At 41.4% G+C, this 23142-nt stretch overlaps 1 protein-coding gene across 5 annotated transcripts; it reads left to right on the forward strand.

Annotated features, from left to right (window-relative positions):
* The first annotated feature begins 7859 nt into the window (after nt 1-7859).
* Nucleotides 7860-21961, forward strand: RBM17 (RNA binding motif protein 17). Of its 5 annotated transcripts, none has more exons than XM_042872870.1 (12): nt 7860-7929; nt 9860-9999; nt 11346-11462; nt 12100-12266; nt 13326-13423; nt 14309-14365; nt 16701-16842; nt 18389-18540; nt 19208-19284; nt 19668-19766; nt 20269-20341; nt 20470-21961. In XM_042872870.1, exons 2-12 carry the CDS (start codon nt 9877-9879, stop codon nt 20571-20573), a joined length of 1209 nt encoding a protein of 402 aa, XP_042728804.1. In that variant the 5' UTR covers nt 7860-7929; nt 9860-9876; the 3' UTR covers nt 20574-21961. The 5 variants fall into 5 exon arrangements, with proteins under 5 accessions (XP_042728804.1, XP_042728807.1, XP_042728808.1 ...); XM_042872873.1 differs by having other exon boundaries at nt 19211-19284; XM_042872874.1 differs by having other exon boundaries at nt 13329-13423.
* The last annotated feature ends 1181 nt before the right edge of the window (nt 21962-23142 follow it).

A 23142-nucleotide genomic window follows, 5' to 3' on the forward strand; every position in this document is an offset into this window, starting at 1 on the left:
GAATAGCTAGAAAACAACTATGAAGAAATTTAGTTGAAAAGTTTTCTAACTTAAATTTAAAAAAAGAAAGAGAGAGAAGAGCTTCATTTGTTTTTGCTTCAGGAAGCTCTCCGCACCAACAGAGAAGAAAGTCCCTTTCTAAAATAACAAGAAATTCATTAGCACTTCTTGTACTGTTTTAAGGTCACCATTATAGATATTTTTGATAACACATCCTTTTACGTGCATGTGGTCTGCTCTGACGGTGGAGATAATGCTGTTTACAAGGTTCTTACCCAAAGAGTGGGTATGTTTTTTTTTTCTGATGTCTTCCTCGTTTTTCAGGAACAGAAGAATAGAAGATGTTCACTTCTGGCTATGGTTCATTTATGTCTAAGGTCTTGGTTTTCTATACACTGGAAAAAGGGAGAAAAACAAGAAACGTGGTGAATATTTCCTTCAGAAAGATGGAAGTTCAATATCCAATTTTCCTCATGTTGCCATGCATGATGCCATGGGACCAGATCATTAGGACTTCAGGGTACCCTATCTCTAGCTGCAATGCTATTTCTTAAGAAAACCAGGAATTGCTAGGTAGGTCTAAATTCCCCATCAACATAAATCAGTATCAGGTCCAGTAATCCATTCCAACAACTAGGATATCTCCAAAGGAAGAAGCAAGAAAACTCACCTAAAATGCTGAATAGTCTGCCCTTGCCATGAAGCATGTCTTAATTTCCAGTCATTAGGATATTTGATAACATAGAGAATTCAAGTTTTTCTCTCTTGCATGGGCTGACATCCTCTGAATAAATGCATAGCACTTTGTACCTCATTACAGCAGTATGTTGTGAATTGTAGAGTTACCAGAAACCCCAGGGCACCCAAACCTCTTTACAAAATTACTGCTATGAACAAAAATAACTGCTGGGACATAAAATGGGACATGGAAACCGTTCCAGTAAAAGTAGAAAGTGTTCCTTCATGGAATGTCTCCTGGAGATTATTTGTCTCCAGTCCGTAGCTCATGCTTGAAAACTTACTGGATATCTTAATTTTAGACAACTACAATTGGATGAGATGAAATATGCTGTAATTGTATAAGGCTTCTTACTAAATCTTACATGTCCATATATCCACTATAGGCAGTCCTACTCTGAAGGGAGTGTGGGATATATCTGCTAAACAGCTGGGAAATGCTGCCTGGAGCTTGCTGTAGGTCAAAACCCTAAAGCAGTGCCATTCAGACCAGACTGGTCCATTCCCAGTGTCGATGATGAGGACGTTTTAGTATACGTGTTCCTGTTTGGACAGAGAATTTCCATGGTGGAGGCAATTTGGAAGGGTTTGCATGTAAGTCCTCTAGGACTCCCCAAGTCTTCAAGGACAGATCCGAACCAGCTGTGTTTCAACAGATTCTCAATTTATCATCTTAGCTTCAAAAATCCACTGAGAGTATCAGCGTTATTCACTTGGACACTGGGGCCAAGGATAGACCACATCCTTCACACAGGAAGAAAGAGCCATATTAAAAATAAGCAAAAACATGTCCCAGAACAAACAGGCTGCATATGTGGGAAAGAAGTTGAATTTCTGTTTAAAAACAAGTAATCCTTTGCACATTCTAGGTGAGATTTTGGTTCAGTGGAAATATCCAGCTCTATCCAATGACCTAGGAGGAGTGATCTGAACATCTGTCACGGTGCTCCTCTATGGCAAAGATGTCACCTGGATTCAGGCAGTAGGAAATTCACTGGCATGAGGTTGAGCAAGTGGCTTACTCAGAGAACACAGCAGGTGCCACAATCCACTTGTGTGCTTTAAAATTCCCAAGCTATTTCTAATTAACTAAGCAGTGAGGAGGAGGGGGAATCCTTTTGCACATTTTCTCAGTGATCAGAGCACTGGATAAGTAATACAGGGCAAGCTCAAATGCTAAGTCCTCTCCTTGGTCTCACTTCCCTGGAGAAGTATTCCAGTAAAAAAGCCAGAGAAATAATCATAGAAGCATAGAATCACTCAGACTGCAATGGAGTGTCTATTAAATCTGCTGTTTAACGTAAGATTAGTTAACAGACCCCTTTGATTTTAGAATTTAACCCAGTTGGGTCTTGAAAACCTCAAAGGATGGAGATTGTACAACTTTTCTGGACAATGTGTGACAATCCATGACCATCTTGGTGCTCGTCAATGTGATATTAACCCCAAGTAATCCTGTTTATACAGAGAGAATCACGATGGATGTCTTCAGGGGTTTCAGAGTATTCTCTTTAAACCTTAAATTCTTGGATTTATCTGTTTTGGCCCAAAAACGACTGTTCACGAGAAGTTGATACAAATCTTGCAGCAAGCAGAAGGCTAATCTTACCTATATGTAAATCATCAGTACAGATGCATTTCCAGGGCAATGTCATATCACTCATTAACAGGCCACTTTTCTAAGAATTTAACCTCAAATCCAGAATGATAGTGTAGTTAAAGAAGAAACAGCACCTGTAGGTGTGGATGGAGCTCTTGTGCAGGTGTTTCAATGGATGTTGAATGTTAAAGTTTGAGACTCCTTCTATCTTTCGAGGACTCAACTTGAGATCCATTCATATGCAGAGATATGATGCCCAGAATGCTTCAAATGATTTCCGGTCAGAATCTCAAAACAAAAGGAGATGAATAGGTGTCATTATTGATTGAACCTGCAGTATATTTGTGTAATATTTTAGGATGGAAAATCAAAGGAATTAGATGGTTTTAGGAACAAATCAGCACTTTCACATGGCAAGAGATTCACTGAATTTAAACAGTGGCTTTTTCTGGCATAAGATCTTCAAATCTGGAGACAAGTGTAAACGTCTAATAGTGAAGGATCTCCACTGTAGTACTTAACATTGTTTGACCTTTAAAAAGGAGTGAAAGCTCTTTTTTTTTTTTTTTAAATATAACAGTTCAGCCAAGGTTTGTTTCTAATTGTAGGAGGAGAGTAAAAGAAAGACAGCAAAACCAGAGAGCAAGCTTTCAATGCAGGCATGCTCAGTCATGGCTGGGAAGGGAGGCAAGCAGCTTGCAAAGCTAATTCCTTCCTTCTCTTCCAAACCCTCCTGCTCTGTTTCTCTGGCTTCCAAAATCTTTCAGAAAGCTTCTCATTTTAAAGGCGATGAACAATTCAGCAAAGGTTATATATATATATATATATATGATTTTTTTTTTTTTTAATTTCTTTATTTTCACAAAAACAAACACTCCTGGAATGCCTCCAATTTTCTTGATCCTCCAGTGGGATTTTAAGCACAGAAGAAAGCTGCATCGTTGGCACCAAGAGTCCCTTTATGGCTGACATGGGGGGCTCTGAATAGCTTCCCATCCAAAACCTTTCCTTAGCAGAGCAGCACAACCATTTTTTTTTCTTTCGATGACGGCAGACGTCCCATCTGCACTGAGTCTGGTCATGTGTAATATTTTCACTGTTGTATTTTCAACATGTTTTCTGAGCTCTTCAAGCTCGAGACAGCGATGCTAGAACAAAATGGTCGTGTCGTCATTTATTGTACTCTTCCCCATCACCAGCCAAACAGAAACACTTCACTGTGCAGTGCCAATAGCAACACAGCTTTCTATAGTTGTGATAAAAAAACACTGAAATTAGTCTTTCAGACACGTTAATTTGTGATGAAATATTTATCTTTCGGGATATTTCTTATTCATTCTCATGGTGGAGCTGAGCCAAAATGTGAAATTAGGTAAAAATGTGAAGCCAATAAAAATTAGGTGAACATTTTTCCGCAGTTTGGGTCATTTTATATACAGCAAAATATACAGTTTCTTCGTTCTTTGTAGGTGTTTTCACTTGTTCCCTCAGCAGAAGGAAGAATATGTCAAGTGTTCTGTATCACTATTCTCAGTTCTTTCAGGTCATGCCTCCTTGGAGATTTCCCAAACCTGAACTGATCTTCCTGAGCCAGCATTAAATTCCTACTGGCAATGCCCTCCTCATATTTCGTTTTGCCATCCAGACAATGCTGAATGCCACTGGGAAGATGGCAGTGACAATCAAGCAGTTCTTTCCTAAAGGAAGAAATAAATAAGCAAAATATGCAGAATGGATTGAAGGCTCTGCCTGAGCAAACAGCACAACGTGCAGTGGGGTCAGCTGGCAGTGAAACCCTCAGTTGAAAATCACAGCTCCATCTCATGGGCTTCACCCACCTTGCGAACCCGATGGACCCCTCTCGGAGCAGCCCTGGTGTTTTTGTGCCCTGCTGCTGTCCTCGTGCTCCGCACCCACACGAACACCCCAAAGCTTGCGACGCACTGCCCTCTAATGTCATTTCGGCATACGAGCAGCTCACGTCCTTCGAGGATACCTAATAAACAACGTAAAAGATCAGCCCCTCCTCCAGGACCTCCCCTCATCCCACAGCACACAGATCCACGCTCCCTTAGAGATCACATCAGGGTGAAAAAATGGGGTCACCCTATTTCCTTTTTTTTTTTTTTTTTTCCACTATTTTGGATGTTGGATACTTTCTGGGTCCCCTCCAACTGCCTCTTATCCATGACATCTGATGTCTTCAAGTTTATACATTGTGCTGTTGCTTCTGAGGGGTGATTGATGCCCAAGAGTGCAGATGGCCGTTCAAAGTACATATGTGTACTGCATTTATATTATGTTTTCTTCTTCTTCTTCTTCTTTTATTTAGTATTTCCAGCAGCCTGTTTGCTTTCTTGCCTCCCTCAGAGCACTGAGTTGGCATTTCTAGCAAATTATCCACAATGAATGCAGCATCCCTTCAAAGGCAGCAGCTGATTTAGAGCCTGCCGCTGTGTGTGTTTTGTCAGTGCTATTTTCTCTTGCGTGCATTGCTTTGCATTCATTAACATTGGGTCCCATCTGCCATCTCATCACCCAGCCAGCTCTATGCCATCCTTCTGCAACTTTGTGCTTTCAGCTTCTGGCTGATTCCACTGTCTCTCCATCACCTTTTGCTCTCACTGGTAACCTCTCTACGTGGGGACCTCTACACTTTGCAGCATGCTGAGATTCCTTTACCTGCCTGCAGTTGCTCCATGCTTTCCTGAAATTAACAAGGATTTTGTCATCTGCCCATCTCCTATGCAGGTGCATACAAGTATATTGTGGGTATTCCTGCAAAGAGGGACAGATACATTTTGATCCACATCAGATGCACTTTCCAGACTTACTTAACCAAGACTTGTTTCTCTAGCGATTTATCTGATTCATTGCTTTAGTAGGCAGTTATTTATAGGTCTAATAATTCAATCGTTACCCTCCCTGTTGTGACTTGTTCCCAGTCTGCCTAGCATGAATTGAAATTTCCCACTATGATTGCATTTTCTACCTTTGCACACTCTAATCCCTTCCTGATGACTTTCATGCTATGATATTGCGCTATGCTGTTTCGGTGCAGTGTTTCAATCTACAGTGATTCTTCTCAGTACCTTTTGATGCAATTAACCATTGGATTCCTTCCTTTAACATAGGATACCAGTCTTTTCTCAATGGGATTCTGTCTCTGTAAAATCAGCATTCAAGTATCCTGCTGATTTTCTTTCTTTCACAGAGCTACAGAAATGTGCTTCATATCATTTCCTTCCTTTAAAAATGCAGGCACTTCTAGGGAAAGGGGAAATCATAGAATCGTAGAACCATAGAAACATAGAACCATAGAATCATAGAATGGCCTGGGTTGAAAAGGACTACAATGATCATCTAGTTTCAAACCCCCCTGCTGTGTGCAGGGTTGCCAACCACCAGGCTGCCCAGAGCCAAATCCAGCCTGGCCTTGAATGACTCCAGGGATGGGGCATCCACAACCTCCTTGCACAACCTGTTCCAGTGTGTCACTACCGTCTGAGTGAAAAACTTCCTCCTATCATAGGATATAATCATAATCATCATTCTAAATCATAGAATCATAGAATCCTTAGAGTTGGAAGGAACCTCTGAAGGCCATCTAGTCCAAATCCTAAAAAAAAAAACCGCTTGGGAGATGCGTTAAATAAACTGAAGAGCATTTTCTTTCTCACTTTCAATGCTATTATTAAAATAGATCCATCTGGAAATGCACTGCCTAGAAAGGTTTGCTCAGCAGGGGACAGCAGAAATAGCAGGGGAAGAGTCCAGAACTTGGAAACAGCTCTTCTCAAAGCAGCAGCCTTACTCTCTGGCATTACTTTTTCATCTAACCATAAGGAAATAGATGGCACAGTATCACAGATGAAAGCAGTACTGGAGATAAGGCCTTTCTGATCAATAAAGAGATAGATAGTGCACACAGTATATTGAGGATGAAGTGACAATATTTGCTTTGGTGTTTTGTTTTCTTCTGCAGACAGGACTGTGTGTTTATCTATTTCCACCACTTTGTCATGTGGTGTGAGTGGCTGCAATTCTTAGAAATCTCACCTCATCTGATTTGAAACTGTCTTTTATGGGCTGGAGATCCATTTGCCCGCTATAAGCCAACACTCAAAATGAAGGCCCTGAATAACGAGTGGAAGGTTTGGAGGTGAGCTGAATGCCCAGTCAGACAGATCATTCACTCCGTAAGCTACCACAGATCTTTTAAGAAATTAGGATGGAGAAATGTGGTACCACGTACGGGGAAACGCAGCTCGCACTGGGAACGAATGCAGCCCTGCCCTCTGCCGACCAAATTCCTAATTCCACTTCAAACTTCAGCGTGGCTCCAAAAAGAGTCAATGGCATCTTGTGAAATTGCAGGGACTATCACTCCATGCTCGATTGTTTCCAGAAAACATCACTGGGCAGTCCTAACCAAGTGCCCTGACCATGCCAGAAGCCCCAGAAACACCGTTTCATTTCTGTCTGTGTAGGATTTTGCACTGGGGACACTCCGGTTGGTGGGAGTGGGCTCCACTGTCAGGCTTCCAGTTGCAGAGGGATGTCAGGAATGGCAGCAACTCCTCCTGCATCAGAAAGCAGCCTCCCTGAGGCCACAGCGATGGGAGGAGACAGGACTGAGGTTGTCTCTGGAGGGGTCACTCCGTACTGGTGTATGCTGGGGCGAAACTGGGAGGGGAAGATGGAGGCAGAGAAGCCTGCAGAGAAGGACCTGGGGGTCCTGATGGATGAAAAGCTTAACATGAGCCAGCAGTGTGCTCTTACAGTTGGAAAGCAAATGGTATCCTGGGCTCCATCAGCAGAGGGGTGGCCAGCAGGGACAGGGAGGTGACTGTCCCCCTCTACTCTGCTCCTGTGAGGCCCCATCTGGAGTACTGCGTCCAGGTCTGGAGCCCCCAATACAAGAAAGACAGGGAGCTGGTGGAGAGGGCCAGAGCAGAGCCACGAAGACCATCAGGGGACTGGAGCACCTCCCCTACAAAGACAGGCTGAGGGAGCGGGGCTTGTTCAGCCTGGAGAAAAGAAGGCTGCAGGGTGACCTCATTGCAGCCTTTCAGTACCTAAAGGGAGCCTACAAACAGGAGGGGAATCAAATCTTGGAAGGGGTAGATAACTGCAGGACAAGGGATAATGGTTTGAAGTTGAGCGAGGAAAGATTTAGATTGGATGTCAGGGAGAAATTCTTTACTATGAGTGGTGAGGTGCTGGAACAGGCTGCCCAGAGAGGTTGTGGATGCCTCGTCCATCCCTGGAGGTGTTCAAGGCCAGACTGGATGGGGCCCTGGGCAGCCTGGTCTGGTATTAAATGTGGAGGTCGGTGGCCTTGCGTGAAGCAGAGGGGTTGGAGATTCCTGATCCTTGAGGTCCCTTCCAACCTTGGCCATTCTGCGAGGCGAGGGATGCTTCTCCCTCCTCCAGCCGCCAGGGGGCGCTACAACGGCGGCGCCGCCGCGGTGCGGTCGGCTCCCCATTGGCCGAGCGGAACGGGCGGCAGCGCGCAGGCGCAGACGCCGTGAGGGGGACTCGTTCCCGGCTGCCTCAGCGGCCGGCTCATGGCGGCGGCGCGGTGACGGGTGAGCAGCGGGCGGCGGGCCTCGGCCGGCACACCCCGCTTGGGAAACCCGCTCCGCGTCCCGAGGGTGCGGGTAGGGAAGGCATAGAGGTGGGTGGGGTAAGAGCGGGTCCTCGGCCGCGGGTTGCTCCTCTCAGAGGGGCGAAGGCCTAGCGTGGGGGGGGGGGTCGGGCCCCTCAGCCCCGCTGCGCGGCCTGTGTGCCTCACGGCCTCGGCCCTCTGCCCGCCTGCAGGGCAGGCTGTGCGTGGCTGGTTACAAGCTCTGTGTTTGCTGCCTCGGCCCCCGGTGTGCTGCAGCCCATCCCTTTCAAATTGGAGGTGCAAAGTCCTGTCTATTTATACTTGTCCAGTAACGTACCCCAGGTGTGTGCTATCTGCCCCGGAGTAGCAGAACTCCTGCTTCACTGGTGTAGACAGTGATAGGACAAGGGGGAATGGTTTTAAGCTGAGGAAGGGAAGGTTTAGATTGGGCGTTTGGGGGAGTTTCTTTACAGAGAGCGGTGAGGTGCTGGAACAGGCTGCCCAGAGAGGCTGTGGATGCTCCATCCCTGGAGGTGTTCAAGGCCAGGTTGGATGGGGCCTTAGGCAGCCTGGTCTCGTACCAGATCTATGTGGTGGCCCTGCCTGTGGTAGGGGGTTGGAACTTGATCCTTCCAACCCAAGCCATTCTGTGATTCACAGACTGCACTTCCCTGCGGCAGTCAGGAATTTGTATTCTAACCTTGTTCTCACCCTGCCCGCCCTTTGTTCCCTTGTGCTGTGTTCCTGTATGTATGGTGTTCCTCGTGCCCATATGTGCAATAACCCCCAATAATCCTGTCTTCTCCAGTATCTTGCAGTGAACTCTGTTCTACCAAGCCCTGGCCGTTCCTATTCCACTGCAAGATAAAATCTCATTTGTTTGCCTTTTATTTTTGCTGTGTGACCCCTTTGGGGCTTGCTGTCAGCTCTACCTGAGACTTTTCCCCTAAGTTTAAATGCATCTCAGATATATCTTTAGCAAAGAACACCTATATGCTGAGTTCCCTGTCAGATCTGTGAAAGCAAGATCTTGCTGATGAATCTGTAGAATTTCACTGCAATCTGTTCATCAGTAATATTGCAGTAAATTAACAAACTGAAGCTCTTGGCAGGAGAGACTATAGTCCAGGCCTCATCGAGACTAAATAATGGCCTTACAGGTTGTTCCACAGGTGGTGGATTTCTCTTTATATTCACATTTTTCCTTCTGCCTTTCATGCTAGATGAAGTAACACACAAGGTGATATATTTTATTTTGCGTTGCTGCTGATGTTTTGCTAATTTTGTATAAATGTATGTCTGTGTATTTGCAAGGCCTTTAAGTGTTGTGAAAATACTCTGGCAAATAGAATTACAGTAAGATACCCTTTTTGAATGTGCAGAGAGGCAAAAAAGTAGCAGTATTTAAGCAGGTGAATGAAGTGTTGATATGTTTGTGCATATCAATTTTAACATCAACAGAGAATAATTCTGTCTGGATCTTGAAGTTTTGAGGATTGTGATGCACTTGATGTTGAATTTCATTGTAAATCTCCAAATATTGGTCTGGGTTACAGTGCAACTTCAGAGCTTGAAATGATTGATATATACTGCTGGAAGTGTAAACTTAGGATGTTTTTAACACCTATCAACTTTTGAAGAGTACTCATTGCCTTTAAAGTGGTTATTTTTGCACAGTCTTACTTGTAGGTCCTGTATGTCTGCTACTGTGCAGCAAAAAAAAAAAAAAAAAAAAAAAAAAACAACCAAAAACCAGCAGTGTTATTGCTTGGAATTCTCTCTGGCTTGGAAAAAAAAAAAAAGGATATTTAAAATCTCAAGGCTACAAGACCAGACATACCTGAAATAGCAGCAGCTAGGCACTGGGCATAGTGACATCATCTGATTTACCTTTTGTTGTTGTTTTCCAGTTTTAAATTGAAAAAAAATGTCACTTTACGATGACTTGGGAGTTGAGACCAGCGATTCCAAAACAGAAGGCTGGTCTAAAAACTTCAAACTACTACAGTCTCAACTGCAGGTGAAGAAGGCAGCTTTGACTCAAGCAAAGGTATGGGCTCTTCCTAATTTTGCTTCCTGTTGTTAAATATTCTTTCATGCTCAGATCATTGAGAGTTCATGACCTTATAATACAGATTTGAGGTGATTTTGTCCTGTTGTCTGTGGGTTTCTAGCAAGGGGCCTCACAAAACAGGTGGGAGGCACAAAAGATGCATTTCCTTCAGGTCTGTTCAAGGAAGTATGGCAAGATGAAAATTAACAAAGAATTGGTGTTTGCTGTGAGCCTCAAATTTTGTTACTACTTGAGCCAAAAGCTGATCTTCACATTTAACATTGAAGATAATGAGGTTAATTATCTTTTTTCTTGTTTAAAGTGTAAGTAAAGATTGTGCTGCTCTTCAAAGTTGTCAGTGATGTTTATTCTGGTCATTATTTACAGAGTTATTACTTATCTATCTGCATCGATTTATGCTTTCTGTTTGAAGGGCCTTAGGTGCTAAAGTACAAATCATTGTGTATTAGAAATTCTTAGAGAAACTGTGCGTGTGCATGGAAGGGAGAAGTAGTGCAAGCCAATTCCTTGAGCTTAAACTCCAACAGAGCTGTTTTCTGCTCTTTTATTGTGACAGTATTTCATCTCGTGGCTTTACACAGTACTGTTATTCTGCTTTGATTCATGCAGGATATGTGTACATTCGTTGTGATCTGTAAGGTCTAGAGTGAGGTTACTTAAATACTGGTACAGATAGAAAATGATTACTGAGACATGGCAATTTGTCAGTTGAATTAATGCTGATTTACGCTGCTAAAATCGACAGCAGGATTTTGCTGTTAGTTGGAGCCATGTGTGGGAATGAAATTTGAAATGGCTGCTGTGTTAGGTATTTTCTTTGTCTGTATGTGTGCAAATACCCAGGCTGGATGTGGCTCTGGGCAGCCTGGTCTGGTGGTTGGCGACCCTGCACATAGCAGGAGGTTGAAACTCAATGATCATTGTGGTTCTTTTCAACCCAGGCCATTCTGTGATTCTATGAAATAGAACAGCAGTAATAGAACAGAACAAGTTTGAAAAATGGAGAATATACATCGATACGTTTTACTGGATGGTAAAGTATGTGTTCAGAATAGGTTTAAGACCCTTCTTGAAAAAAATCTGCTAGGTTCAACCTGATCTGAAGAGATCCCCTGAGCTTCTAATGTGTGCTTTTCATCCTGGTGCAAAGCATTCACTTATCTGTGAATTTTAGTTGTGTGTTTTAGTGCATGCACAAGCAAAGTCTCTCTTGCTTAGAAGGAGGAAAGTGTGCTATTTTGTTATCTTATAGAAAGGAAACAAAAGATAGAAAATGGTTTTTGTAGCTTTTTTAGGCATTTTATGTTTTGGCCATTTTTCAGAGTCAGAGAACCAAGCAGACAACAGTACTTGCTCCAGTGATTGACCTGAAGCGAGGGAGTTCTTCTGATGAAAGACAGATCGTGGACACACCACCTCATGTAGCAGCTGGGTTAAAGGTAAGAACCATTAACTCAAGAAGCAGATAGGCTCCATCTGCTAACAGATGTCTCTGAATTGGAATACTTTGGCAGCCATCTGCATTTTATTTTTAAATGGTCTTTCTGAGTGCTAAAAGAACTGATTGTTTTCCAGAATTGGAATCTCAACTCACAGGTTCTTAAATTAATGAGCATTTCAGCTTTTTACAGATTTCTATGTGATGCTAATTTTAGGGTAGTATGGTTAGGTCTCTTAGGTAGGTTGGACTCAATGATCTTTAAGGTCTTTTCCAACCTGAGTGATTCTAGTGATTCTATGATTCTGTACAACATGAAAGCATCCTGTTGAATGTACAATTAAAATAGAACATTGCTCTTATCATATCTCTTCTGGACAGCTTCAAAATACTTTGCAAAATGGTGATTTGGTCAGGTAAATAATGAAGGTAATTGTAATTGCACCAGTGTTGGAACTGGACTTGTGTAATGATACAAATGGTTATCACAGTGATACAGCTGTGATTGGAAGGAACCTTTGGAGGCCATCTGGTCCAACAGCTCTACTCAAGCAAGGACACGTGAAACAGGTTGCCCAGGACTGTGATTCTATGATCTCAGCTGACAAACGTCCCTGTTCTCCTTTTTCTCTTCCAAGGATCCCGTACCTAGTGGTTTTTCTGCAGGAGATGTATTGATTCCTCTGGCAGATGAGTATGATCCCATGTTTCCAAATGATTATGAAAAAGTGGTGAAGCGGCAAAGAGAGGAACGACAGAGGCAGCGTGAGCTGGAGAGGCAAAAGGAAATAGAAGAGAGAGAAAAGTAAGGCATTAATGTGTGGCGTATTGGCAGTTAGGTGAAGAATAGGCTGTTAAATGTACGTCTGTTTGGTTTTATCCCCCTGAAGAGTGTCAGGAAATTTCCTTAGGTTTAGCAAATAAGATTATTTTTGAAGTGTTTCATGTCAGTGTAACCTGACATCAGAAATGCTTTCAACACTCAGAGATAAATCATCTTTTCTCTTTTCACGTACTTCACACTGACCTGTGAATTCATTCCAGTTTTAAAGGCGTAGCTAGCACTGCCTTTATGAACCATAGTTGCCAGTTACTTCATGTTCTGCATTCAGTTGAAGCATACTTTCTGTATTTATTTCTCTTTTGTTTCTGGCCAAAAGAAATCTTTAAGTAGCTCAATGCTTTTTCTGTGGAATAAGAAATCTCTTTAATCTTATTAAAGGTTGAATGCAGATTCAAAGTTCTGTTGAAATAGGTGGTAAGACATCTGCCAGCCAGGAAATAAGATTACATTTGCTTATTCTAAGTGAAACTAATAAGCAGTTTCATCGTAGTACGAATCATAAAGTCTGTGGAATTACACTGTTTAAGCATGAGGATTGTTTTTTTTTATTAAAAACTGACTGATTAAATACTGCTTCAGATAGCCTTTGGTGGGGAATTTGAAAGGAATTTGAAATTTGAATTTCTCTTCAATGCAGGGTGATTAATTCATGTCACTGCTACCTTGCTATTGCTTGCATCCAGCACCTCTCCCATTATAGTCTGTCAGTCACTGTCATCAGCTTGGGCTACACTTATTCATAGGCTTCTTCGTTTCCATACTTCATCCTTGATTGATTTGCAGGTGGAAAACGATCTTGTTTTGAATCCATTTTCTATTTTACAAAAAAAAAAAAGGATAAAAGCAAACCAACAACAACAACAAAAAACCTAAAAGGGTGTTTACTTTCACTTTCATGGACAACACATTATAAAATGCTAATCTGATTGGCCGAATGCCATTAAATTCATATGGCAAAGTAGTATCATGAGTTAAAGCAGACTTGAATTGTTTCTTATCCTAACTTGCTGTGTCTCCTAGAAGACGTAAAGACAGACATGAAGCCAGTGGGTTTTCAAGAAGACCAGATCCAGATTCTGATGAAGATGAAGATTACGAAAGGGAGAGAAGAAAAAGAAGTAAGAGAGCTGTTTATTTTCTTAATAGGAGAAAAATGCAGGGAGGAGGAGGATATGGTCACAGTCCTGGTTTAATGTATTTTGTATTTCTCTTAGCTGAGAGGCATACTGTTAACATTCGAGCCATTGGAATAAACCCAGTATTTTATTACATTATAACTATTTTAATACAGTGTTTTTTTTTCCTTGGAGGAGGTGCATTCTCAATTATTTGTGGCTTTCCACTGGTTTATCAATACCTATTTTACCTTTATGCACGGTGTGGAATTCCAGGAGAGAAGGAAAGCGTGGAATAAAATGAAGCCACGAGAATCGCTGTTGAGCTTTAGCTACTGGTGCTTACCATTCCTGGTGATTTGAATGCTCTTAGAACTAGTTAGCAAAATACGTGCTGGGATGATACCTTAGCACAAACCAAATGAAATTTCATTCTTCTCAACAACAACAATTTGAGTGAATAATTCAGGTCTGATTTATTTTAGAAAAGTAAATTTCTGACACGGACATGGAAAATATTGGCTCTGCCTTGGAAGTCAGTGACTACCTTAAAATGCTGCATATTAAAATAGGGAAGGGGCTTTGTACCATTCTCTTATGTAAGTGTAGTCAAACTTGAGCAGAGTATTGGCTTAGTTGAACTGTTTTAGGACTGAAGGTTTGTTTCCCTTGTAGCCTTTACTTTTGAAATTCTGTGCAATATATTGACTCTGGAAACAACATGCAGCACGTGATTGCAGTGGGATCTTCTTTGATGTGCTTTTCATTCATATCACTCACACTCTTGCTGCTGCTTTTGGAGCCAGCAGCTGCGTTACACCTCAGTGCAGCTATTCCAAGCAGCAGAACATAATGACACAAACATATTCTCTTCCATTTTACTCATAGGTATGGGAGGAGCTGCAATTGCACCACCTACTTCTCTGGTTGAGAAGGACAAAGAACGTAAGTACAACAAAATCCTGTTCTCTGACAGCAGTAATATTTCTTAATTCTCACTCAGGTTTCTATTCAGTGAAGTCATCCTGCTATTCTTTTCAAGTGATTGTTTCTTGCCTGATTACTTGTCTTAGTTGTTTGTTGACTGCAGGGAGGCTGTGGGGAACCCATAATAATACTGTTTCCTGTCTTATGCTAAAGGATTCTTTCTGTATGGCTGTAGAAGTGGTTTAGCAGGCTGCTCTGTTGTAAATGTGTCCAGTTATTCATTTGTGGTGTAAAAGAAGTGGTATTGCAGAAAGGTGGATGAAAAACCTCAGTGGTATGAAGAGAGAATTCTTCCATTGCCCTCGGCTTTCAGAGGTGCTTTATGAATGACCCTTTTCTAAAGCAATCAGGCACTGCAAACGCAACTTCTAAGATCTTTGAGGGATAACCAAAGAACACTCAGAAAAATCCTCTTAAGCAGCTATCATCTTTGTGTGAAAGCTGAAACGTTGAAGGTCTTACTTTAGAGGCAAAAGATAAGTTCCTATTTCCATTTTACTAGTAATAGATAAAGCAAATAATATTTGTTGAAGAATTACACGTGCAGAAGGGTTGTCCTCGATGAACTCAGGTTGAAGGTCGCAGTATTCCACTAGGTGGCAGACTCTTGCTGTAAGAACAAAATGCTCAGGGCTCTTTTTGTATGTCTGATTAAGTTTTTAAGTGACACAATGTGCTGTTCGTTGTTTTATGTCCTTAAAAATAATTAAGCTGTGCACGTAAAGGACTTTCCAGATTTTATTTGAAAGAAGATTTAAAATAAAATAATGGAAGGTTGGCAGAGTAAGTGAGTGATATAATAGTGAAAGCATTTGAAGTGTGTAAACACTAGAAACAGAAATTGTCCTGAGTAAATAATTAGGAGCGATTGAGTAGAGTCAAGGAAAAATAAATATAGGCTGGAAACGTTAGAAATATCCTGAGGGGAGAGCTCTGTGAGATGAGCTTACAAAGAAATCTTTGTGCTGCTGGTTACTTGATACCCAAAGCTAGACTGGAAAAACCTCAGAAAACAGCGCTGTAGCAGAAGTGCAGCAGCAGTTCAGTCCATCTCATGGCAGCCCACAGCTCTGCACTGGGGGCAAGAGGGGCCAGTGCTGAGCTCTGTGACAGCAGCAGGGCCAGAGGGAACAGCACGGAGCTGGGGCAGGGGCTGTTAGGGAAAGCTTTGCACCAGAGGGTGGCACCAAGCTGCCAGAGTTCAAGAGGCGTTTGGACAGTGCCCTCAGACATAGGGTTTGGATTTTGGGTGGTCCTGGGTGGAGCTGAGAGGTGGACTCAAAGCCTTGTGAGTCCTTTCCAACTTGAGGTGCTCTGATTCTAGATAGTATTTTCTTTTTCCTCATCAGTGTTCTCAAACTTCACGTATGACATAGTGGGAAAGATATAAACAGTAGTTCACAATAAGATAATTTAAAACAAATTCAGTTTAAAAGGCCCTAAATACACTCAAAAGTGTGTTCTGTGTGTTTTCTTCAGTGTACTGTAGGTTTTTTGTTGTGGGGCTTTTTTTTTTTTTTTTTTTTTTACATTTTTCAGTTTGACTTCTCAGTGGAAGATAGTAATCTAATCTGGATGATATGTGTCTCTTCCCCATGCTGTGTCAGTTCAGAAATTATCAGAGATATCTGTATAAATATTTTGAGTTGTGCTGGTTCTTTTTTGGAAGACTGATTTCTCCTTTGTGTAAGTGTACAGTATGCTTTCTTTACAGTCCTTTAGGCCTAAGATGTGTGTATTGACATAATGTCACAACTGTGTTCTGATGAATGGAACGTTGGGTTTGTTTGTCCCCTGTCTGGGTAGGCTCACTGTGGTGCAGGTGGCTGCTTAATGTTTTTCTCAGCTTGATAAGTAAGAAGTTAATGAATGTGCTACAGACTTACACATGCACGATGTGTATGTAAACTCATTATTTGTTCTATGACAAAAATCCAGAATAACTCTAAGTTTAAATCTTGGGGCAAGGGAAAGAAGATAAGGCGATGTTAAAGCTCTGTGTGCATAGGAAACGTTCTTCTGGTTTGGGTTTATGTGAAAGACATTTTTGTATAAAGCAGAAAAGGTACAGTTTGCAAGTAGAGGCCCTGGGCAGCCTGGTCTAGTATCTAGGGTTGGTGGCCCTGCCTGTGGCAGGGGGGAGGTGAGATTCATGATCCTTGAGGTCCCTTCCAACCCTGTGATTCTGTGATAGAGATCTTTCTCTAAATGAGCTGAAATTGAAAGCATCGTATTGTAGCATTTGTAACATGCAGCATATTTTAGTGACAAAGCAAATGTCTCTTTTCTTCAGCTGTAGCATCGTTCCCATACGAAGATGAATCAAGACCTCGGGCACCATCTTCCAAAGCAGCCATTCCTCCTCCAGTGTACGATGAACCAGACAGACCTCGTAGCCCCACAGGACCTAGCAACTCATTCCTTGCTAACATGGGGTAAATGTTTGACATATTTACACTTGGTGGAAAAAAGCATTAGAAGGTGACAGGAATGGAAAGTTAAAATAGTTTTCAGTAAAGTAAATAACACATTGTGTGTATATGGTTAGCCTGAGTGCAAGTAGACAGAACTGACAGGATACAGAAAAAGCAGTGGATTGACTTGAATGAGAGAACTGCATTTGAGAGAGCTGTGTTTTCAAGACAAGTTCCAGCATGAAGCGTTTATGGGTTGTACAATCCAAGCTAATGTAGTCTGCAGGAAAGCAAAGGTGGCTTGTCAGTTCCACTAGGTTTCTTTTCCAGCCTTGTCCTAATTTTGTTATGTGCCTGTTTCAACTGCAGTTCGTTTCTTCAGAAATTCAAAGCATATTTGCACGAGTGTGGGAGCAGCTGTGGTTGCAAATCTGTCAGTTTACTTTTCTGCCTGGCGTCCTTGTTGTGTGTGATGCTTGTGTTTCTACAGTGGGTGGCAAAGTGAAGTCAAATGTGTAGTTAAAAATAGCCCCGAGACCTCATTTGAAAGGTGTCATGGTTAGCTGTGTGCTCTCTTCTCAGTCATACTGGGTGTTGCAGAAGTGCAGATTTGATGTGATCCAAACTGGATGCAGGACGAAATGCAGCCATAAAAGCATAGTTTATTACACTGTTACACTACATTTATTTTTGGAGAAGTTTTTTTCAATCCATTTTTCAATAGAAACGTCATTTTTCTGGGCAATGTTTAAAAAAAGATAATCAAACAACAACAACAACAACAAACCATGGAACTGAAGTAGTACTGGGGAGCACATTGAGGTATTGCTACCTCCTCTATTTAGCACTGCACTGGGAACTTCATTGAAGGAGGTGCTGCTATAGAAAATGTTTTGTCTATACAATTGACTACTGTTTATCCTGTGGCTTAATGTTTCAGCTTTCAAGCATTATGTAGCCAGGCCTTTGTATATGTCATGTAGTCACTGATCCAGTGTTTTCTGTGCAATCTTAAATGCCTCTTGGTAGAATGGAGGTGACTTAGTGTAGATTATTTACTGTGGTGTGAATTACTGTAGCATGACATTTCTTTCATGCCTTGGCTTATCCAGGTATGTGCTCCAAATAAATGCCAATGAAGATGGTATTTTTAATAGATTGGAGATTATTACCTAAGTAAGCTCTTGAAAATTCAGAAAGAAGAGCTGTGTCAGTTAATACTGAGAATATCCAGGTTTGTCATAGGAAGTGCTGGCAAAACCATGTGATTTGGACCTTATGCACACTTCAAAACAGTAGGTAGTGTAATGTGATCTAATGTGGGAAGCATATGGTTCCACATTAGGTTCCACCTTTTCTCTCAGGCTTTTGATACCAGCCACTGACAGAGATCAGAAACTGGACTAAATGGACCTTGGCATGATGTGTGACTTGCTCTGCTACTAGAACCTTGAATGTGTTTGGAAAAGTGTGAGCAACTTTTGAGTACTTGCACACTCTGGAGAAATGCAGTGACAACACTGTTGTAAGAAACCTTTACTAACTGATGTTTTTTTCCTTTTTGCAGAGGGACAGTGGCTCATAAAATCATGCAGAAGTATGGTTTCAGAGAGGGCCAAGGGCTGGGAAAGCACGAACAGGGGTTGAGCACAGCACTCTCTGTAGAGAAAACCAGCAAGAGGGGTGGCAAGATCATTGTTGGAGATGCTACAGAGAAAGGTAATGTTGTCTTGCACCAGTACATTTGTGAAAATGATAGTGGGAAATAATAGTTTGTGCTCAGTGGAAGCTCCTGGATTTTTGTTAGCTATTAGTTCTAGCAGAAAATACTGCTTAATTGGAACAGTGCCTCATGCTCTTTTTTGTGGAAACTTCCCTTTATAAATTCTTTTAAAGTGATCTATTAATTATTTTATTTTAGCTCATCCTCCCTTATTAGCCATCCTTCTTTAGTGTTTGTAACCTTCTATCTGTATATTCACTTCAGTGCTGTATTCCTGCTGGCTTTTTTCCCTATCATGTGCGTTAGATAATGTCCTCATTTCCCTGCTGTTGTTTGCATCTCCACTTACTGGAACAGCACTTCTGCCTGAACACAAGTGTTGGAAGTCAGGAGATCTGGTTTTTAATTCTTAGAGGATCTGATGCAATTTTAAACTCATGAATGATTTCCCTCAAGGAAATAGCACGTTGTCTGTGATCTTTGTAGCAGTGATTTTTGTGCATACTGTCCTTCCAAGAAGCGACAAGATCTCTTCCTACCTCTACAAAACTATACTTAATGGCCTTTGTTTCACTGTTTGCTAACAGTAAAAAGCTGATTAAAGCCTTCATATGAGCATTAGTCTAAAATGATTCCATGATTAACTTTTTTTTCTCTTCCTAGCAGATGCAACCAAGAAAGCAGATTCTAATCCATTGACTGAGATACTGAAATGCCCAACTAAAGTGGTCTTACTAAGGGTAAGTTGTGTCTTGGTATTTCCACCATACACAACTGATTTAAATGGTAAAACCTGCATTCCTGTTACAGTTACTCTGTGCAGTTTGGACAATTCTGAACTGCACCTAGGTGGTGCTCTGTGTGTGGTGGAGAAAATGTATACTTTCCTTTGATACAATTTGTGACTGTAAATCAACATTAGTTTAGGTTATGCAGTGACCATGTCACAGTGTCTTAGTATTAGGGAAGTGCCTGGGCTCTGGAATGTGACAAAATGATTCTTGACCTGGTAAACAATAGCTTAAATTATTCATAGTCACAGTTGCATGCATCTGTGATTTATCTACATTATTATCTATGCAGGCTGCATCCAACGACTTACGTTGATTGTTTAAACTTTCAGAATATGGTGGGTGCAGGTGAGGTGGATGAAGATCTAGAAGTTGAAACTAAGGAAGAATGTGAAAAATATGGCAAGGTTGGGAAATGTGTCATCTTTGAGGTAAGACAGAATCGTTCTCCCGTTCTGGCTACTCCAAAAGTGAACTGGCCGTTTGTCTTTCATGACTGGCACACTGCTGCTGTGAAGGAGCAGCATAGATTAGAGGATTTCAAAGGGTCCTTTGTTGTGTTGTGATTCTGTTTCCAATTTTTGTAAAGTGCAAACTCTGAATGTCAGAAATAGCAAAGTCCTTGAGTGTTGTGTTTTTGGAACCTTTTTTAGTTCCTCCTGTTAAATTAATCTTTTACTTTGAGATGCTTACAAGTTTAGATTACTGAAACTTTTCACCCTAGCTGATTTGAAAGGTTTCCATAGAGAAGCAGGACCCAAGTTCAGCAGTCTTCAACCTCCCTTTGGCAACTGGAGAATTGAATTATATTGGCTTAATTTTACATTCTACTTTTGCGAAAAAGTGCTTCGTAGAACAGTGGTTTTGTTGCTATTCTAATCAGATCTGCTGGGTTGTTTTTTTTTTTGTTGTTGTTTTTGGGTTTTCTGTCAGATTCCTGGTGCCCCTGATGATGAAGCTGTAAGAATATTTTTGGAGTTTGAACGGGTTGAGTCTGCAATTAAAGGTATGTTACTAAACTGTGTCGTATGAATTTCAGTGTTCACCTCAAAGAGATCAAAGTCTCGCTCATTAGACTCAAATTTTTAGTCACTGAATTGCTGCTTGCTGACCTGTTTTTTGTTGCAATTATAGCTGTTGTGGATCTAAATGGAAGATACTTTGGCGGCCGAGTGGTGAAGGCTTGTTTCTACAACCTGGACAAGTTCAGAGTACTGGATCTGGCAGAGCAAGTTTGATTTTAAAAATCTAGCTCGAGGTGTCACTGTTTTGGCAATCGTGTTTTCAGCAGTAGGCTGGGAAAAAAAGAAGAGAAAGTAGCTTTCCTAGCAGACTGGAAACAAGCCTCATTGAATGGATTTTTCGCATTCGTTGTGACTTCATTTTTTGTAATATAAAGCCCTTTGAAATTAAGATTCACGTCTGTGTGTTTTTGAATTGCACAATTCTGCTTATTGCTCTGGGAATCCTTGGTTTTTTGAACTTTTCATCCATGACTTCATGATTTTGAAAACCAACTGCTGAGGAAATGCTTTGTCTGTATTCCTGTTTTCCTTGTTCTGGTGCTTCTTCACAGTTTCCTGGTCAGCGTCCACAGTAAGTGGGAAGCTCTGGAAAAGGACTGTGTGCTATTATGCTTCTCTTTCCTGATATTTCTCTTGCTTGTCAGTCCTCCATCTCTGCACACCAGAGTCATCTGGGGTTGTTGGGCAGTTGGCAGGTAGTTTTTTGTTGTTGTTGTTGTTTTTTGTTTTTTTTTTTTACTTCAGCACAATATTTTCTATGCCAGAATGGAGACTAAAGCAACAAGGAGTGAGTTTGTGTTTCTTCCAAGTCCAAAGAAAACAGGTTTAATAGAGGGAAGTGAAAGGAGAAAGGAAATTAAAAAGCTTAAGCATTTGAATCAGAATAAGTGGACTGTTAGCAGATGCTCTATACTGTCAGGCAGTCTTTGCTAGAAAACCAGTGTTAACTGATTGCAGGTAGTTATTGAAATACTGTGTATAGAATGGAGAGAAACTCATTCTTTCACCTGGCCAGCTATTAGATTCTCAATTCTTCTAATGTAGGTAACTAACTTTTTAATTGATTGATACCGAAGAAGAAAGCAATGGAAGAAAATTCTCATAGAAAAATGAAGAAATGACAAACTAAATTTCTAAACACTGCAGCTCTTTTCAGTCTGATGTAAAATAGTATGTAGCACTCTGCTCTGATTTCATGTTCACCTTTTGTTTGGGAACAGTATGTGACAGGTGGCAAGAGAAGGCTGTGCAGTGATGGTGGTTGTCTGTGTGCTCTGTTGCATCTACAATTGCCACTGAAATTGTGTAGGTATTAAAATGGAAGGGAGCCTTGAGGGCATTTTAGCTGTTCAAAAGCTGATGCTGGATGTATTTTTCCTGTTATACACATGTACCTGGGGGAGGGGATATAGACCTGTAGTTGATCAGTGCTGTGAGTATCTCCAGTTATTGCCTTTTTATTAAGTTTTGGCTGCAGATCCATATGACAAACCCTTCGTCTTGTTTCTCGCTTATTTTGTCTGCTTGTGTTCCAACAACCTCTGTACAAACATTTGCCTGTAAAAGAGAAAGCAATTTTTTTTAAAAAAACTTGTATTTTACCTACTGTGTGTCAGCTTCCTTACTGTCTCCTGTTACACAAGAAGGTGGTCACTTCTATGGCACGTTTCCACTGTTGGCAGTGGCTGTAATCCACCATTAGGATAACCTCACTGCAGCAAAAGTGAAGAACCAGCCTGACTAATGCTGAAACCACAGGTCTTGGGGCCATAACAGAATTCAGATTCTGTTATTATCTCTGTTATTAGTTTTCTCTTTGACCTTGAGCAATATGCTTGGAAGCCCTTTCTACTATGTAGTAAAATGAAGAAATTAGGCTAACAGCAATTAGCATATATTTGCTTACAAGAGTTAAATAATTTGTATGTCATGCTGCGGAAAGGTACCTGCTGGTAATCCATTTATTGTGATCTCAACTTAACTTGAAATAGGAACTGGCTTTTATTTCAGCAAATACTGCTGTTCTGAATGAGTAGCTGTTTCCTGAGTACAGGCTTTTTCTTCTGTTTGCTGAGAATTGTTTTATTGGCAACCTCTGTGCCTTTTAGTTATAAAGATCATCGTCAGTGTTTAAGGCCTAACACTTAGCTCTGTAAATACAGAGAAAGGGGCTTTTTGGTTTCGTGATCTGCATAGGGGAGACACAAATATTCTGTAAAAAGTATTTATCTGTACCGTGGGGTCACTAAGACAGCTGACCTCCTCCTGAGGTGTTAGCAGATGTACATTGCCTTAGTTGCACCTCAAGCTTCGTTCCTTTGTAGCAAGTAATTTTGCTGGGTGCAGCAGAGTTTAGTGATGTTGGAGTGTGGTTTGTGAGCAGTTGGCCTCTAGGTGCTGCTGCAGGAAATGACACAGAGGCTGACATGGAAGCCTGAAAAGGGTCAAACGTATCATGGTCCTTAGTTTAAGGTCTTACAGGTGACTTGTAAGTTAAGGTAGTTAATAGAAAAGTATTCTCTTTTTTGAAAATGCATATTCTTCCACTTAATGTATGTTTATGTGATGGCTCAGGCTTTGTCAGATAAGGCTGGTCCTTGCATGCCTTTAAAAAATGTAGTTTCTGAATTCTCTACTTCCTACCTCCTCTGGAAACTGTTATTACTGACTTTAGGTTCTCAAATTCCCTTCCATTTAACACTGACAGCTCTTCCTGCTTATGAATCCTTTTTTCCTTCCATCATTTGTCAGCACCCTGTCAAAAAGCTCCACAACACTTGGA

This window comes from Lagopus leucura, unplaced genomic scaffold, assembly GCF_019238085.1.
Source record: "Lagopus leucura isolate 7727_CA_CO unplaced genomic scaffold, USGS_WTPT01 Super-Scaffold_100008, whole genome shotgun sequence".
Lineage (NCBI taxonomy): Eukaryota > Metazoa > Chordata > Aves > Galliformes > Phasianidae > Lagopus > Lagopus leucura.

Bases quoted from the DNA above. Each gene is read 5' to 3' on its own strand.
- RBM17 (XM_042872870.1), top strand. From the start codon at position 9,877: ATGTCACTTTACGATGACTTGGGAGTTGAGACCAGCGATTCCAAAACA. The intron at 12,267-13,325 runs GTAAGGCATTAA...TGTGTCTCCTAG, and splicing joins GAAATAGAAGAGAGAGAAAA to AAGACGTAAAGACAGACATG. The intron at 18,541-19,207 runs GTAATGTTGTCT...TTCTCTTCCTAG, and splicing joins TGGAGATGCTACAGAGAAAG to CAGATGCAACCAAGAAAGCA.